At 35.5% G+C, this 18,832-nt stretch overlaps 3 protein-coding genes across 3 annotated transcripts in view; 2 read left to right on the top strand and 1 right to left on the bottom strand.

The window, feature by feature from the left end:
• The window catches only part of LOC140167505 (myosin light chain kinase, smooth muscle-like), a 34,857-nt gene that overhangs the window by 14,243 nt on the left and 1,782 nt on the right, over window positions 1-18,832 (bottom strand). The gene's annotated exons all lie outside the window — the stretch shown is intronic.
• On the top strand, window positions 278-17,074 carry LOC140168697 (uncharacterized; the record flags this gene model as incomplete). The annotated part of the gene is made up of 4 exons (XM_072192108.1): window positions 278-496; window positions 7,849-7,889; window positions 9,068-9,219; window positions 12,460-17,074. Coding segments are annotated over 4 exons (2,739 nt in total), but the record flags the coding sequence as incomplete, so codon positions are not given.
• LOC140168138 (uncharacterized) lies at window positions 7,245-11,339 on the top strand. The gene is made up of 2 exons (XM_072191451.1): window positions 7,245-7,889; window positions 8,952-11,339. The coding sequence occupies exon 2, from the start codon at window positions 9,525-9,527 to the stop codon at window positions 11,292-11,294; it is 1,770 nt and encodes a 589-aa protein (XP_072047552.1). The 5' UTR covers window positions 7,245-7,889; window positions 8,952-9,524; the 3' UTR covers window positions 11,295-11,339.

The raw sequence follows: 18,832 nt of genomic DNA, 5'->3' as shown, positions 1-18,832 counted from the left end.
TATTTGATAGTCTTAGCAATTTGACTGAATTAGGGCTATATAGGAATCAATTGACAGAACTGGATGTCAGCGTTTTCCAAAATTTGCATAAATTGTCTATCTTGTCATTGTATACAAACCAGCTACGAGAATTAAAACCTACAATATCAGATAGTCTTGGCAATTTGACAGAATTATGGCTGCTTGAGAATCAACTGACAGAACTTGATGTCGGCCTTTTCCAAGGTTTGCATAAATTGTCCATCTTAGCATTGCCCAAAAATCAACTTAAAAATTAAAACCTGGTATACTTGATAGACTTGGCAATTTAACAGAATTATGGCTATATGAGAATGAACTGACAAAACTGAGTGGCAGCCTTTTCCAAGGTTTGTATAAATTATCCATCTTATCATTGCATACCAACCAACTAAGAGAATTAAAACCTGGTATATTTGATAGTCTTGGCAATTTGACTGAATTATGGCTATATGAGAATCAACTGACAGAACTTGATGTTGGCCTTTTCAAAGGTTTGCATAGATTATCCATCTTATCATTGCATACAAACCAACTAAGAGAATTAAAACCAGGCATATTTGATAGTCTTGGCAATTTAACGAATTATCGCTGTTAGGGAATCAATTGACAGAACTTGATGTCAATCTTTTCCAAGGTTTGCATAAATTGTCTTTACTAGACTTGCATACAAATCAATTCAGAATGATTGAAATCGGCACATTTAATAATCTACCACAGTTGGTTAGCCTTACTCTCAATGATAATTTATTTCAAGTCTTGATTCTGGATTGTTTTCTACATTGGTTGGATTACAAAGGTTGGAACTGCACAGCAACAAACTGAAAACAATAGAATCTGGAGAATTCAAGTATCTCGGCAACTTGACACATTTGTGGCTTCATACAAATAAGCTGACTTGGCTAAGCAGGAATATGTTTCAAGGTTTATCAAATCTACAGATTCTTACCTTGAATGGCAATGAATTAACACATTTTGAGTCTTCCTCATTTCAACATTTAATTAGCTTACTCTGGCTAGACTGCACAGATAACCAACTTCAGTATGTCCACCATGATGCCTTCATACACATGTCAAACTTGCAATTTGTTGACCTCACATTAAATCCCCTTGGAAAGTTAACACATGATTCCTTTAGTGAACTAGGAAATAACACAATAATATCAGTTGATTCTCCAGCAGTTTGTAAGTGTATCATACATCAAGATAGAGGCCCTCGGTGTGCTGGGAGGAAGATTTGTCTCCATACTTATCATGTGAACCACTGCTATATAGGGAAGTGATCAGGCTCACAGTATGGCTAATCGGTTTGTGCACAATAGTTTCAAATACAGTAGTTCTAATATGGGGATGTATGCAGCTACAAAATACAAAACAGGATGAAATAAAGCAAAAATTACTCATTGTTAATCTGGCTGGTGCAGACCTACTCATGGGATTCTATTTACTGATTCTTGGTGTAGTTGACAAACAGTATGGAACATATTTTCCATTACATGCTGAAAAATGGAGGACAGGTTCACTCTGTAAAATTTCTGCTGTGTTATCCGTTTTATCAAGTGAAGCATCTTTACTCTTCTTGACACTGATTAGTTTTGATAGGTTCTGGGTATTTCAAAATTTCAGATTAAACAGGCAAGGTCTGCTACCTACTCGCATGTCCAGGATAATTGCAACCATGTCAATTTGGGCAATAGCGATTACACTAAGTACTATACCATTAGGTTTAGGTGATGAAGACTTTGAGTTCTCTCAAGTTTGTATTGGGTTACCATTGGCAAGACGTATCAAGTTTTACACGGAAAGGCATCCTGTCAACGTTCCTTTGACTGACCCCGACAGAGTACGCAATGCATCCTTTCAAATACTGAACCAAACTGGAACCAGTCTTGCACCACCCTTCTCCATCAGTTTATTTCTTGGTGTCAACTTTTTTTGTTGTATCAGTATAGCAATTTGCTACATTTCTACATTTTTTATAGTTTTATACACACGCACAGCAGCTCACTTCAGAATGAGTGTCTCCCGTTGGAGGAGCGAAGTGAGAATGACTTTGAAAATGGGAATCATCATTCTTACAGATCTCCTATGCTGGTTGCCGATAATAATCCTGGGCATTCTTGTCCAAACAGAACATACAGAATTGTCTCCAACAGCTTACGCATGGGTCATAGCATTTGTCTTACCAATCAATTCAGCCATGAATCCATTTTTGTACATAATAGGCCAGATAGTGTCAAATCATTTAGGTCGTAGAGAGAGAAATAAAAGAAATGTACAAACTGCTCCAATTGCAGAAACAAGAGTTTGATTCATGATTGTGGAAGAAAAATATATTATCACTCAGTCAGTCTGGCGTAGAACTAGCCCCGTTCCACAAACCGCGACGCCTCTCGAATAGCGGCGGAGCGAAAGTACCGAGCGTGCAAATGAGGCTACTATCCTACAGTTGGAAAATCATCATACAGGTAGAGTACAGCACAGAAACCAGTGCTAGTCTGGAGTTCAAACCCCAGCACAGGCCAGTGCACTCAATATTTACCCTGGTGTGTTATATTATGTAGGCATTTCTGCTATACACAAGGTCAAGGTTTACTTTTGTGCCTTAATCTATAATAATAATAATAATAATAACAACAAAAACCCTGTAAGGAAATGGACAAACATATAAAATGTTAATGTTACTTTTCAACCAAGTACAAAGCACTGACATTGTGCCGACATTGAAGGCATTTAAACTCAAATGTGAAACATTCTTATCCAATCAGACCAAAGTCAGCAGTAATGAAATTGAAATACATAAAAAAGGAGTAAAAAAATAATAACAAAAAAAACCTTTAAGGAAATGAACAAACATATAAAATGTTAATGTTACTTTGCAACCAAGTATACCAGTACTTATGGATTTCATATAAGCGTACATACAGTCAGTCTAGTCTGAAGTACAAAGTACTGACTCGACGCACACATTGTGCTAAACATTGAAGGCACACATACCTCAGCAGAGGCATGGCGCTACTTAGCATTATTCTGGCGCTGTATATACGCTGAGGCGTTGTCACTTTGTACTTCAGAGTGGATAAACTGTAGGTATTTAGCAAAATTTCCTACTTTGGTTTGAGTGAATCAGAACATATCACATAATTATGTAAATGTTATTGTTTATAGCTTATGTGATAACATATTTTTGTGACTCTACAAAGCAAAATGAGGACAATGTTGGCAAAGTTCTTTTTTGAGCAATGCAATGAGCTGATTTACCACTCCTATGCCACATTTTGATGGATATAGTTCAGATAAAAATTGATTAAAAGTTTATTATTGTAAAATGTGTATTTTATTTTTTGAGTCTTTCTCAACTTTTGTCATAAAAACAGGCAATTCACTCTTTCATAAAATAGGTCATCCAAAGATATGAGACAATTTTTATTCATTTTCAACCTTTTTTACAAGTTGACTTCAAATGACCTTTGACCTTAGTGTATGACCTAGAACACAACTATTACTATTCATGAAAGTTCCTGTAGTGTACTATGGCTCAAGTTTGATATAAAAATTGGATTGATTGAGCCCATATTTATTGGTCGAACTATGAGTTTTAAAAATATTGGACGAGGCGTAGTCAAGTCCAATATTTAAAACTCATATCATAGCGAGACCAATAAATGTTGGGCATAAAGCATCCAATTTCATCATTATTATGTTTTGGACCCAATATTTTCACACACTTGGATTCATCAAAACATAATAAGGGTTGCAATCGATTTGAACTGTTCATACGAGTCCAGATATTTCATTTTCAGCCTATTTACAAGTTTACCTCAAATGACCTTTGCCCTCAGTATGTGATCTTGGATACCACCAATACATGAAGGCACTCACAATGCAGGTATGACCCAAGTTTGATATCAAATTGGATCAGTTGAGCCCATATTTATTAGTCGAGCTATGAGTTTAAAAATATTGGGCCGAGACATAGTCGAGTTCAATATTTTACAACTCATAGCGAGACCAATAAATATTGGTGTAAAGCATCCAATTTTATCATTATTATGTTTTGGATCCAATATTTTCACACACTTGGATCCATCAAAACATAATAATGGTTGCAATAGGATTTGAATTGTTCATATGAGACCAAATTTAACCAAAAAGCCTGACATAATTGTTGACGGACACACACACTGACAGAAATATACGACTTGTGATACCATAAGGTCCTTTCCATCGGATGACTTAACAATGATCATACTCTATAAATGTAAAAGACCCAAAAACCACACCCTGAAGAGCCAAAAGAGCCCCAAAAGTGAAAGATCAGACTTCAAAAAATGCGATACACTGTAGCTTTGTATGGAACCGTTGGATAAACTCTACTCCACATTCCAGAAAAATACTGCAATAATTTTTTTTGGATCAAAAATATATTATCCTGTTTTGCCAAGTAAAATATTTGCTCAATCTAAATCTTTTAGTTAGTTCTAACTGGAAATAAAAGTCAAGTTTTAGTGTTTACGTTAACTTTTAGAAATAAGAGCAAAAGCATGCGTTTTAGGGCATCTTTTATATGCTGTGACAATCAAGTACAAAGACTTGTAAAAGACTAATTTAAAGTTATGCATTCTTAAAAGTTAGTTCTGTATTTTTCTGGAATGGGGAGTAGACCTGCAATAATAGGTATGATGTTTAATCCCAAAGGATCTTTCTTAATAATGCTACTTTTCCAATTACCTAGCTGGGGGGTTTTTACCCCCGCGAGCTAGGTACTGTTTTGCTATCCGATTCTTCTTTCTTCTTCTTCTTCTTCTGGCAACAAACTTCAAAATGCTTCTCCTCCTACATATTACACCCTACAATTACGTAACTTGCACATATGTATCGGCTATATCCAGTGCCCATAGGGTGCAAACAGAATTGGGATCAAAGGTCATTAAAGGGGCATTTTCGGTATATAACCAAATACCTTCAAAATGCTTCTTCTGCCACATATTACATAGTAAAATGACGTCACTTACACATGTGCATCGGCTTTACCCAGTGCCCATACCTTGCACTCAGAATTGGGGTCAAAGGTCATTAAGGGGTAAAATCTTACAATTGCCTTATCTCAACATCTGTAAGGGGTGTGGGGCTCAAAATCAGTGACAACAAATCTCATGATCAGGGGAACATTTTACAGGGGTCAGGTCAAAGGTCATGCAGAGGTCAAATTCGAAATGCATTTTCTGGACATCTGTAAGGGATACGGGCTCAAACTCTTGTGACAAGAAACTTACTGACCAGGGGAACACTTTGGAGCGCTGTGCAGGGATCAGGTCAAAGGTTATCTGGGTCAAATCTTAGAATTTAATTTTCTGGGCGTCTGTAAGGAGTATGGGGCTCAAACTCGGTGACGCCAAACCTCATGACCAGGGAAACATTTTTGGAACATTTTGCAGGGGTCAGATACCTCTAAAACACCAACATGCCCCAGCTAGGTTTGTGGTCTATGACCACCATTTGCCACTAGTTGATTATGTGTCAGTACATGATCTTCCCTTTGTGCTTAAATGTGACCCATCATATCTAAACCAACCAGTAGTTAGCTGGCATCATTCGAGATAATAATGAAAGAAGATGAGAAAATAAAAAATAAAATAAAAAAGACATCTGAGCTGGTTTTGCCTCCTAAAACATTTTTATGTATCTGATTTCAACAAATAAGGTGTCATTTTAAAGCTAAAAAATACCAGTTTATCCTAGTTTTTAAATCTCCATTTTCATTTCTAAAGACAACTGGTAGGTTTTGATGTGATACACATGAATCAAGAGTTCAAGCAAAGCTGTACGGTGTGACCATTTTAGTCGCATTAGCGACTAGATTTTTTCTGATGCGACTAATCCCTGGCACCAATGGCGACCAACTGTTGAAGCTTTTAATCGCCAGCAAATAGGATAGGATAGGTCAAAAGTTTTGATTGTTTGTAAGCTGTCAAGATGGCGTCAAGTCAAAAAGAACTTTGACTTTGATGAACTTTTTGGGAACAAGGAGGAGGAGGATGAAACAATAAAATCAGGGAATCCAACGGCTATTGATACTAATTAATGAAGCTAGTAGTACTAGTGGTGTTATGGAAGGTCATGGAACTGGAAATGGAAGTAAGCCTAAAAAACTTTAAATTGAATGATCAGTAGATTTGACCCGATCACAATATATTAGGTGATTGCACAACCAAACACAATAATTATATTTAGCCCGGGGTGTATTGTGTTGTATTGGTATTCAGAAGCAGTAGACCATGCTATGTGTCTCACTCCTAAAGGCATGGTTCAATTATTAATATAGAAACCAACAATTTGGTAAGCACTCTGAAGTCGACTATTGTCATACTGTAGAAGTGGAAATTGTTTTGCGCTACATTTAAATTTATTTTCACACATTGGGCTATTCAGTTGAAATCCACACTACCCCTGTGGAATATTTTGAAATATCTTCCACAGGGGAGTATGTTTTTCAAATATAATTGGTCAGGGTTAATCATTTTGAAACCCATACTCCCCCTGTATTATGGCTTTACCTATATGTTCCACAACTGGAGTGAGTATTTTAAATGGAAGGTACCCAATTGTCTATTCTATTCGAAACCCATACTCCTCTGTGGAATACTTTAGCTAAATCTTCCGCAGGGGTAGTGTGGATTTTAAATGGAATAGCCCATTTTGCATTTCAAGCAGCTACTGTGAAAATAAAAAGTTCACCCAAATATATTCCTTTCAGCATCTATAGAAGTATAAAAATGGAATGACGCTAAGAATCACAAATTTCAAAACAAGTGAAACTGTCCAAAATTGGCAAAACACAAAAAATTAATCATGCAAAATGTCTACTTCAACAGTGACATGGTTGAGTGACTGAATTGCACAATATTGTCAGAAGGAATTACAAAATGAATTCATTCAAAAGGAAGGGTTAACAAACTTGTGAAATGGTAGCCCAATTGGGTAACATTTGCAGATTTTTCTCACTTCCTGTCCCATAGAAACCAATGGTTAATACAAAAATTGGGTGACTTTTCAACATTGGCTCCTGTGACTTAAAAGACAAATTGGGTGACTTTTTTATATTATGACCCATGAATCAGTCTGAAATTGTTTTCCTGCACAAAGGAGAAAATGTTCACAGACAATAGGTGAAAAAACTGTTTTTAATATGTTTAGTTCCTTGTTGGGTTCTGTATGGAATGATATTCAAAAGCTTGCATGTCTAGCTTGAATAATATCTAAGCGTCATTTTATATATGGTGGAAAAAATCTGGTGGCATTCATGAACTAGTTGCAATAACATAAATCAAAAAGCAAATTGTCAGTAACTAGTGAACATGTTTTCATGAAGGATTATTGGATTCAACTTTGGAAGTAAGTTAGCTCTCTGGACAGGTGTCAAAAATAGGCTCTCTTAATGACACACTGTTGAACACTGGAAGTTTGTAATGTTGGTAGCCATTGGTTATTGTAATATTACTTGATACTGACTGTATTGGATCATCGAATAGAGTAGAAAAGTTAATGATATTATTTGGCTGGGACAGAGGAACTTGTTCCACATTAACTAAGTTCTTCATTTGAAGCAAATGCCATGCTTCATGCAGATGGTTCTTGCAACAAGAACTTCACTGAAACAATATTAAGTGAACTATTGCAGAGGAGATCCCTAGCAGTGGAGACGGAAATAATACCCTGCAACTTACATCAGCACATTGGAGCTGTGACTTCAATTGAACATGGCGAGGGCTTGCACCAACATAGGCACATCTTTGCCTCAAGCCTTACCTATGTGTTTCTGTTCTTCAGTTAATGTGGTGTGGACAAAATGCTGTATGGGCATATGCTGGGTAAGTCAACAAAATTACTTAACACCCCCGTATTTTCACATCAAAGTGACTCTCCTAAAATTAATATTTAGGATATTATAGACCATGTTAATTTCATTGTTTGTCTCAAAGCTCCTACGTGTGTTAACAAAATCATGCAACTGGAAAAAAAAATCATTGTTATTTCCCTTTTGAAATTTTCTATTAAACATCTACCAAAATGGGTACACTATGAATGTCTGTTTGCTAAGCTGCAGGAGTACTGGGCATTTTTTCCCGAGTAAATTCAGTAAGCAGATTGTCTCCTGATTTTCATCGCCAATAATATACAACATGCTTTTGTTCAAACCAGTTGACCCACACATTGCCTCTAATAGTCAAAATTATTTTAAAATAAAGCAAAACAACATTCCACATTAGCATAATCTAAATTTCTGCAGAGCTTTGAGACATAAAATTAAGGGATATATTTTATATTTCTGTCAAACAAGATTGGTAAATATTGCTCCATCTAACTCTCCTACTCCCCATAAATGTAGTCATTGAAGCATATATATGAAAATTACAATTTTTGTTCATTCTTTCCGATTTGATACCATGGATTTACATTTTTCAGTGAGTAGAAATTGAGAAAATACCTAACTGGACAATGACAGGATTAGGCTGCAGTTTAATTCTGTTAATTTTCCCATTCCCCACAAGAGCAACCTTTCACCATGTTCTGAGGGAGGTTGACGAATAGCCAAGTTCAATGGTGACACTCCAACCAACATAATAAGACAATTAACAATTTAACATGCTATAATAGACAATGTATAATTTTCTAATTGTAGGTAAATTCAAATTATTAAACTTGACTCTTCAGTCTACTACTAATATGAAGCTCAGAAATGTTTGAACTCTTTGCTTTCAATACTTCAATTACTAAGGAAACACTGAAAACTACTAATTCAGATATATTACTTTCACCCTTTCTTTTAATAAAATACAGAAGACTAAGGATCCATGGTGTAACTGATGGTATAAAAAGGAGGACAAATATTGATAAATACCCTGCAAATTTTACAATTTTCTGTATTTCAGGACTGGAACCATTCTCTGCACCAATCTGACCCACATAGACCTGACCCCATTTTCATCAGTACTCATCACAACAAATGTGACAGATCCATGCAACATTAAAGTCACTGTCCCATCAGAGAGAGTTTACAACTGGACATCATACAATCGTCCAACTGGACATTCAACGACTACTTGTACATCAAGACAGATGAGCAGGAGGAATGTTGGGGTGACAAAGATCTTGTAGCCTTCAAAGAACAACCAACACCTTGCAGCATCAAATTCACTAGTAAGAACTTTGAGATTAATGTTAGGACATCCATTGTGATGAACATATCAAGTAATTTGATAAAAGATGGAAGCACATATATGAACCAAACAGATGAACTTGATTATGAATACTCATGGTGTAACAAAAGTAGTTATGATTATTGTACTACGTTAGAGAGTTATGATAGCGTATTCACTCAAGAGCCCATATAATATATCATTTGATCAAGTTTTAGCCAACAATAAGGAAATGAACACTACATACAAGAAATACTTTGATTAAATTTATTAGGTCACATACCCGACTATGTGTATATTACAGAAATGCCTACCCTTCCGTCACAATGCCAAAGCAACCTCTACCATAATAAGATTGAAATCAAGTGTCCATCAGCAAACACAAGCACACTTTTGATATATGAACAAATCTATGACCCATCTGTTCCTAGTGCATTGAATGTCTCAAGGAGAAATGTTATCCACATTTCTTCTGAAGCGTTTGAAAGCCTGCCCCCAATCCAATACCTACTTCTCTCATATAACAAGATCAAAACAATTGATGGGGTATTTCATGGTCTTGGTGAATTGCTTGTACTTGACCTCACTGGGAATATAATAGAAAGTTTATCAGGTGGTGTGCTTGCCAGTCTACAGTCCCTGCAGCAACTCTATTTAGGGAGAAATATTATATCTGGACTGACTCCTCCCTTATTTGATAGTCTTGGCAATTTGACAGTGTTATGGCTGGATGAGAATCAATTGATAGAACTTGATGTTGGCCTTTTCCAAGGTTTGCGTAAATTGTCAATCTTAGCTAATGCAAACCAAGTAAGAGAATTAACACCTGGCATATTTGATAGTCTTGGCAATTTGAGAGAATTATTGCTGGCTGAGAATCAACTGACAGAACTTGATGTCAGCCTTTTCCTAAGTTTGCATAAATTGTCTATCTTAGACCTGGATACAAACCAACTAAGAGAATTAAAACCTGACATATTTGAAAGTCTAAGCAATTTGACTGAATTATTGTTGCATGGAAATCAACTGACAGAACTTGATGTCCGCCTTTTCCAAAGTTTGCATAAATTGTCTATCTTAGAATTGGATACAAACCAAATAAGAAAGATAGAACCTGGTACATTTGATAGTCTTGGCAATTTGACTAAATTAGGGCTGTATAAGAATCAATTGACAGAACTTGATGTCAGCCTTTTCCAAGATTTGTATAAATTGTCTATCTTAGCATTGCATACAAACCAAATAAGAAAGATAAATTCTGGTACATTTGATAGTCTTCGCAATTTGACTGAATTATGGCTGTATCATAATCAATTGACTGAACTTGATGTCAGCCTTTTCCAAGGTTTGCATAAATTGTCTATCTTAGAATTGCATACAAACCAACTAAGTACATTAGAACCTGGCATATTTGATAGTCTTAGCAATTTGTCTGAATTATGGCTGTATGAGAATCAATTGACAGAACTTGATGTTAACCTTTTCCAAAATTTGCATATATTGTCTATCTTAGCATTGCATACAAACCAAATAAGAAAGATAAAACCTGGTACATTTGATAGTCTTGGCAATTTGACTGAATTATGGATGTATGAGAATCAATTGACAGAACTTGATGTCAGCCTTTTCCAAAATTTGCATAAATTGTCTCTCTTAGCATTCCATACAAACCAAATAAGAAAGATAAAGCCTGGTACATTTGATAGTCTTGGCAATTTGACTGGATTATGGCTGTATGAGAATCAATTGACAGAACTTGATGTCAGCCTTTTCCAAAATTTGCATACATTGTCTCTCTTAGCATTGCATACCAACCAAATAAGAAAGATAAAACCTGGTACATTTGATAGTCTTGGCAATTTGACTGAATTAGTGCTGTATAGGAATCAATTGACAGAACTTGATGTCAGCCTTTTCCAAGGTTTGCATAAATTGTCTCTTTTATCATTGCATACAAACCAACTAAGAGCATTAGAACCTGTCATATTTGAAAGTCTTAGCAATTTGACTGAATTATGGCTGTATGAGAATCAATTGACAGAACTTGATGTCAGCCTTTTTCCAAAATTTACATAAATTGTCTATCTTAGACTTGCATACCAACCAAATAAGAAAGATAAAATCTGGTACATTTGATAGTCTTGGCAATTTGACTGAATTAGTGCTGTATAGGAATCAATTGACAGAACTTGATGTCAGCCTTTTCCAAGATTTGTATAAATTGTCTATCTTAGCATTGCATACAAACCAAATAAGAAAGATAAATTCTGGTACATTTGATAGTCTTCGCAATTTGACTGAATTATGGCTGTATCATAATCAATTGACTGAACTTGATGTCAGCCTTTTCCAAGGTTTGCATAAATTGTCTATCTTAGAATTGCATACAAACCAACTAAGTACATTAGAACCTGGCATATTTGATAGTCTTAGCAATTTGTCTGAATTCTGGCTGTATAAGAATCAATTGACAGAACTTGATGTTAACCTTTTCCAAAATTTGCATATATTGTCTCTCTTAGCATTGCATACAAACCAAATAAGAAAGATAAAACCTGGTACATTTGATAGTCTTGGCAATTTGACTGAATTATGGCTGTATGAGAATCAATTGACAGAACTTGATGTCAGCCTTTTCCAAAATTTGCATACATTGTCTCTCTTAGCATTGCATACCAACCAAATAAGAAAGATAAAACCTGGTACATTTGATAGTCTTGGCAATTTGACTGAATTAGTGCTGTATAGGAATCAATTGACAGAACTTGATGTCAGCCTTTTCCAAGGTTTGCATAAATTGTCTCTTTTATCATTGCATACAAACCAACTAAGAGCATTAGAACCTGTCATATTTGAAAGTCTTAGCAATTTGACTGAATTATGGCTGTATGAGAATCAATTGACAGAACTTGATGTCAGCCTTTTCCAAAATTTACATAAATTGTCTATCTTAGACTTGCATACCAACCAAATAAGAAAGATAAAATCTGGTACATTTGATAGTCTTGGCAATTTGACTGAATTAGTGCTGTATAGGAATCAATTGACAGAACTTGATGTCAGCCTTTTCCAAGATTTGTATAAATTGTCTATCTTAGCATTGCATACAAACCAAATAAGAAAGATAAATTCTGGTACATTTGATAGTCTTCGCAATTTGACTGAATTATGGCTGTATCATAATCAATTGACTGAACTTGATGTCAGCCTTTTCAAGGTTTGCATAAATTGTCTATCTTAGAATTGCATACAAACCAACTAAGTACATTAGAACCTGGCATATTTGATAGTCTTGGCAATTTGACTGAATTATGGCTGTATGAGAATCAATTGACAGAACTTGATGTTAACCTTTTCCAAAATTTGCATAAATTGTCTATCTTAGACTTGCATACAAACCAAATAAGAAAGATAAAACCTGGTACATTTGATAGTCTTGTCAATTTGACTGAATTATGGCTGTATGACAATCAATTGACAGAACTTGATGTCAATCTTTTCCAAGGTTTGCATAAGTTGTCTATCTTAGTCCTGCATACAAACCCACTAAGAGCATTAGAACCTGGTATATTTGAAAGTCTTAGCAATTTGACTGAATTAAAGCTGTATAAGAATCAACTGACAGAACTTGATGTCAGCCTTTTCCAAAATTTGCATAAATTGTCTATCTTAGTATTGCATACAAACCAAATAAGAAAGATAAAACCTGGTACATTTGATAGTCTTGGCAATTTGACTGAATTATGGCTGTATAAGAATCAATTGACAGAACTTGATGTTAGCCTTTTCCAAGATTTGTATAAATTGTCTATCTTAGTATTGCATACAAACCAAATAAGAAAGATAAAGCCTGGTACATTTGATAGTCTTGGCAATTTGACTGAATTAGTGCTGTATGAGAATCAATTGACAGAACTTGATGTTAACCTTTTCCAAAATTTGCATAAATTGTCTATCTTAGACTTGCATACAAACCAAATAAGAAAGATAAAACCTGGTACATTTGATAGTCTTGTCAATTTGACTGAATTATGGCTGTATGACAATCAATTGACAGAACTTGATGTCAATCTTTTCCAAGGTTTGCATAAGTTGTCTATCTTAGTCCTGCATACAAACCCACTAAGAGCATTAGAACCTGGTATATTTGAAAGTCTTAGCAATTTGACTGAATTAAAGCTGTATAAGAATCAACTGACAGAACTTGATGTCAGCCTTTTCCAAAATTTGCATAAATTGTCTATCTTAGTATTGCATACAAACCAAATAAGAAAGATAAAACCTGGTACATTTGATAGTCTTGGCAATTTGACTGAATTATGGCTGTATGAGAATCAATTGACAGAACTTGATGTCAATCTTTTCCAAGGTTTGCAAAAATTGTCTCACTTAAACCTGTATACAAATCAATTCAGAATGATTGAACTTGGCACATTTAATGATCTACCACAGTTGGTTAGCCTTACTCTCAATTATAATTTATTTTCAAGTCTTAATTCTGGATTGTTTTCCACACTGATTGGATTGCAAAGGTTGGAACTGAACAATAACAATCTGAAAAAAATAGAGTCTGGAGAATTCAAGTATTTGGGTAACTTGACACATTTGTGGCTTCATGAAAATAAGCTGACTTGGCTAAGCAGGCATATGTTTCAAGGTCTATCAAATCTACAGATACTTACCTTGAATGGAAATGAATTAACACATTTTGAGGCTTTCTCATTTCAACATTTAATTAGCTTACTCTGGCTAGACTGCACAGATAACCAACTTCAGTATGTCCACCAAGATGCATTCATACACATGTCGAACTTGCAATTTGTTGACCTCACATTAAATCCCCTTGGAAAGTTAACACAAGATTCCTTTAGAGAACTAGGAAATAACACAATAATATCAGTTGATTCTCCAGCAGTTTGTGAGTGTATCATACATCAAGATAGAGGCCCTCTGTGTGCTGCAGAGGAAGATTTGTCTCCATACCTATCATGTGAACCACTGCTATATAGGGAAGTGATTAGGCTCACAGTATGGCTAATCAGTTTGTGCACAATAGTTTCAAATACAGTAGTTCTAATATGGGGATGTATGCAGCTAAAAAATTCAAAACAGGATGAAATAAAGCAAAAATTACTCATTGTTAATCTGGCTGGTGCAGACCTACTCATGGGATTCTATTTACTGATTCTTGGTGTAGTTGACAAACAGTATGGAACATATTTTCCATTACATGCTGAAAAATGGAGGATGGGTTCACTTTGTAAAATTTCTGCTGTGTTATCTGTTTTATCAAGTGAAGCATCTTTACTCTTCTTGACACTGATTAGTTTTGATAGGTTCTGGGTATTTCAAAATTTCAGATTAAACAGGCAAGGTCTGCTACCTACTAGCATGTCCAGGATAATTGCAACCATGTCAATTTGGGCAATAGCGATTACACTAAGTACTATACCATTAGGTTTAGGTGATGAAGACTTTGAGTTCTCTCAAGTTTGTATTGGGTTACCACTGGCAAGGCGTTATCAAGTTTTACACAGAAAAGCATTCTGTCAACATTCCTTTGACTGACCATGATAGAGTAGGCAATGCATCATTTCAAACACTGAACCAAACTGGAACCAGTCTTGCACCACCCTACTCCATCAGTTTATTTCTTGGGGTCAACTTTTGTTGTTGTATCAGTATAGCAATTTGCTACATTTCTACATTTTTTATAGTTTTATACACACGCACAACAGCTCACTTCAGAATGAGTGTCTCCGTTGGAGAAGCGAAGTGAGAATGACTTTGAAAATGGGAATAATCATTCTTACAGATCTCATATGCTGGTTGCCGATAATAATCCTGGGCATTCTTGTCCAGACAGAGTACACAGAATTATCTCCAACAGCTTATGCATGGGTCATAGCATTTGTTTTACCAATCAATTCAGCCATGAATCCATTTTGTATGCAATAGGCCAGATAGTGTCAAATCATTTAGGTCGTGAGAGAGAAATAAAAGAAATGTACAAACTGCTCCAATTGCAGAAACAAGGGTTTGATTCATGATTGTGGAAGAAAAATATATAGCACAATATTATTACTCAGTCAGTCTGGGATTCAAACCCCAAATTCAAGCCCCAACACAGGCCAGTGCACTCAATATTTACCCTGGTGTGTTATATTAAGTAGGCATTTCTACTATACACAAGGTCAAGGTTTACTTTTCTGCCTTAATTATTAATACCTGTATACACAAATCCGACTTGACACATTCCTACACCTCACTGGTGGCCATAGCTGGGGCCATCCATCCATTTTATGCGATGCCAGTATCACAGGCGTGCAGCGTTTACCACTCCTGTGATGCTGCGCAAGTGCTACACGCTCCGATGCACTTCCAATAGTGGCCGTCTTAGAGCGCAATCCAAACAAACTAGTTTGGCGCGGATGGCCCCAGCTATGGCCGACTTAATCCTGACCATCACTTGGCTCGTCAGATTCATCTATACCCCTACCCCTGTGACAAACCCATAGGAGTCATAATTTTTCATTTTCCAAGTTAGGTATCACTGGCACGAATTGTACACAAGAAGCAAATGTTTACATTTGTGTAATAATTCATAAAAAAGAAAAGTATTGTACACAAAGAGTGGCCAAGACTGTAACCGTGATACATGTATTTACCAGCCAAACCTAAGGTACCATGTACATAGATTAGCATTCTCAGTTGGTCAATGTTCTGGTTGCCAACTGAGAAACTTATGTGTTATTTTATGTCTGACTTTACCTCCAGAATCTGAGGAATTGATTCTGTGCAGTTGTATCTTAAGTATTAAAACTTTTTGACCTGCATCCATAATTTTAAAACCTAATTTAAAACAAACTGCTTGTGATCTTGCTACAATAATGCAGGAGCATCAGAAGTCATGCTATTCTGCGATACAAGTCACGCACATATACTTTTTAAGTCTAAATCATATGCTATACCATTTTCCACCCTGATGTGGCAGTGATGTCAGTGCGCATTCCATTGGGTGCAGCTACAAATCGCTAGTGTTCGCTCAAAGCGCTGGCATACACACACATGCTTCAAGACGCCGCATAGATGCACGCGCAAAGCAGCTGCCTCAACACTTTGACATCACTGTCACATCAGGGTGGAAAATGGTATAGCACTTGGGAAAACATTCGTTTCTAACACGTATCATACACTGACATGTGTAGTTGGAAGAGGCAGGGTTCAGTATAATAATGTACATATAATATGTTTCTATTCAAAATGTTTTAACTCAAATGTAAAATGTTCTTATTCAATCAGACCAAAGTCAGCAATTGAGATACAGACAAAAAAAAAAGCAGTAAAATAATAATAATAATAAAAACTTAAGGGATGGGGTATGAACGTTTGGACAGTATTTATTGTGGAAAGACATTCTTCGTATTCAGAATGCAATTCGATATGTCTGATGTGCTTTCATGTCCCACAAAAAATACTATCGAAATGCTCATTCCAGATCCCTTTAGGAAATGGACAAACATATAAAATGTTAACAATTTTGCAACCAAGTAGTACTTATGGATTTTATATAAGCTTACATAGGTGCTGAGCAAAATTTCCTACTTTGGTTTGAGTAAATCAGGACATATCCCATAACTATCGTAGATAGCCTATAATTGAAGACCAAATTATAAAGACGTCCTGTCAACCAGACAAAAAATGCCGTACTGCACAAGTCAGCACTCAATCACACCGCGCCTTTGCCCTGACGCCAGAATCAAACTAGTGTTTTTAAGTTGGTCTTCAATTATATGTGTTAACATTGTTGTGACTCTACAAAGGAAAATGAGAACAGTGCTGCCAAAGTATTTTTGATGAGCAAAGTTCAGATAAAAACTGATTAAAAGTTTATTATTGTAAAATATGCATTTTATTTTTTGACTCTTTCTCAACTTTTGTCATAAAAACAGGCAATTCACTCTTTCATAAAATAGGTCATCCGAAGATATGACAAATTTTATTCATTTTCAACATTGACATCAAACGACCTTTGACCTAAGTGTATGACCTAGAACACCACTATTACTATTACATGAAAGTTCCGGGAGTGTAGCTATGGCTCAAGTTTGATACAAAAATTGATTGATTGAGCCCATATTTATTGAATTTTAACTATGAGTTTTAAAAATATTGGGCGAGACGTAGTCAAGTCCAATATTTAAAAACTCATATCATAGCGAGACCAATAAATATTGGGCACAAAGCATCCATTTCATCATTATTATGTGTTGGATCCAATATTTTCACACACTTGGATTCATCAAAACATAATAATGGTTGCAATGGATTTGAACTGTTCATAGGAGTCCAGATATTTCATTTTCAGCTTATTTACAAGTTGACCTCAAATTACCTTTGCCCTCAGTATGTGATCTTGGATACCACCAATACATGAAGGCACTCGTAATGCAGGTATGACCAAGTTTGATATCAAACATAGTCGAGTTCAATATTTTACAACTCATAGCGAGACCAATAAATATTGGGCGTAAAGCATCCAATTTTATCATTATTATGTTTTGGATCCAATATTTTCACACACTTGGATCCATCAAACATAATAATGGTTGCAATAGGATTTGAATTGTTCATATGAGACCAAATTTAACGAAAAAGCCTGACATAATTGTTGACGGACACACACACTGACAGACATATACGACTTGTGGTGCCATAAGGTCCTTTCCATCGGATGACCTAACAATGATCATACTCTATAAATGTAAAAGACCAAAAAACCACACCCTGAAGAGCCAAAAGAGCCCCAAAAGTGAAAGATCAGACTTTAAAAAATGCGATACACTGTAGTTGTATTGAACCGTTGGATAAACTCTACTCCCCATTCCAGAAAAATACTGCAATAATTTTTGTTGGATCAAAAATATATTATCCTGTTTTGCCAAGTAAAATATTTGCTCAATCTAAATCTTTTAGTTAGTTCTAACTGGAAATAAAAATCAAGTTTTAGTGTTTTGTTAACTTTTAGAAATAAGAGCAAAAGCATGCGTTTTAGGGCATCTTTTATATGCTGTGACAATCAAGTACAAAGACTTGTAAGAAGACTAATTTAAAGTTATGCATTCTTAAAAAGTTAGTTTTGTATTTTTCTGGAATGGGGAGTAGACCTGAAATATTAGGTTTGATGTTCAATCCCAAAGGATCTTAATAATTCTACTTTCCCAATTGATAATGTGTTATGATCTGCCATTTCTGTTTAAATGTGGCCCATCATATCAAAACTGACCAGTTGTCAGCTAGCTTCATTCGCAGATAATAATGAAAGAAGATGAGAAAATAAAAATAAAATAAAAAGACATCTGAGCTTGTTTTGCCTCCTTAAACATTTTTTCTGTATCTGATTTCAACAAATAAAGTGTCATTTTAAAGCTAAAAAAATAGCAGTTTATCCTAGTTTTAAATCTCCATTTTCATTTCTAAAGACAACTGATAGGTTTTGATGTGATACACATGAATCAAGAGTTCAAGCAGTGCTGTATATGGTGTGACCATTTTAGTCGCATTAGCGACAAGATTTTATCTGATGCAACTAAACCTTCAATCCCTGGCGCCAC

This window comes from Amphiura filiformis, chromosome 13, assembly GCF_039555335.1.
Source record: "Amphiura filiformis chromosome 13, Afil_fr2py, whole genome shotgun sequence".
In the NCBI taxonomy this organism is placed as follows: domain Eukaryota; kingdom Metazoa; phylum Echinodermata; class Ophiuroidea; order Amphilepidida; family Amphiuridae; genus Amphiura; species Amphiura filiformis.
Note: the sequence above shows the minus strand (reverse complement) of the source record. Positions and strands in the feature narration are given on the sequence as shown.

What these genes read in the sequence shown, in the direction of transcription:
- LOC140168138 (XM_072191451.1), top strand. Translation starts at nt 9,525, where the DNA reads ATGCCTACCCTTCCGTCACAATGCCAAAGCAACCTCTACCATAATAAG.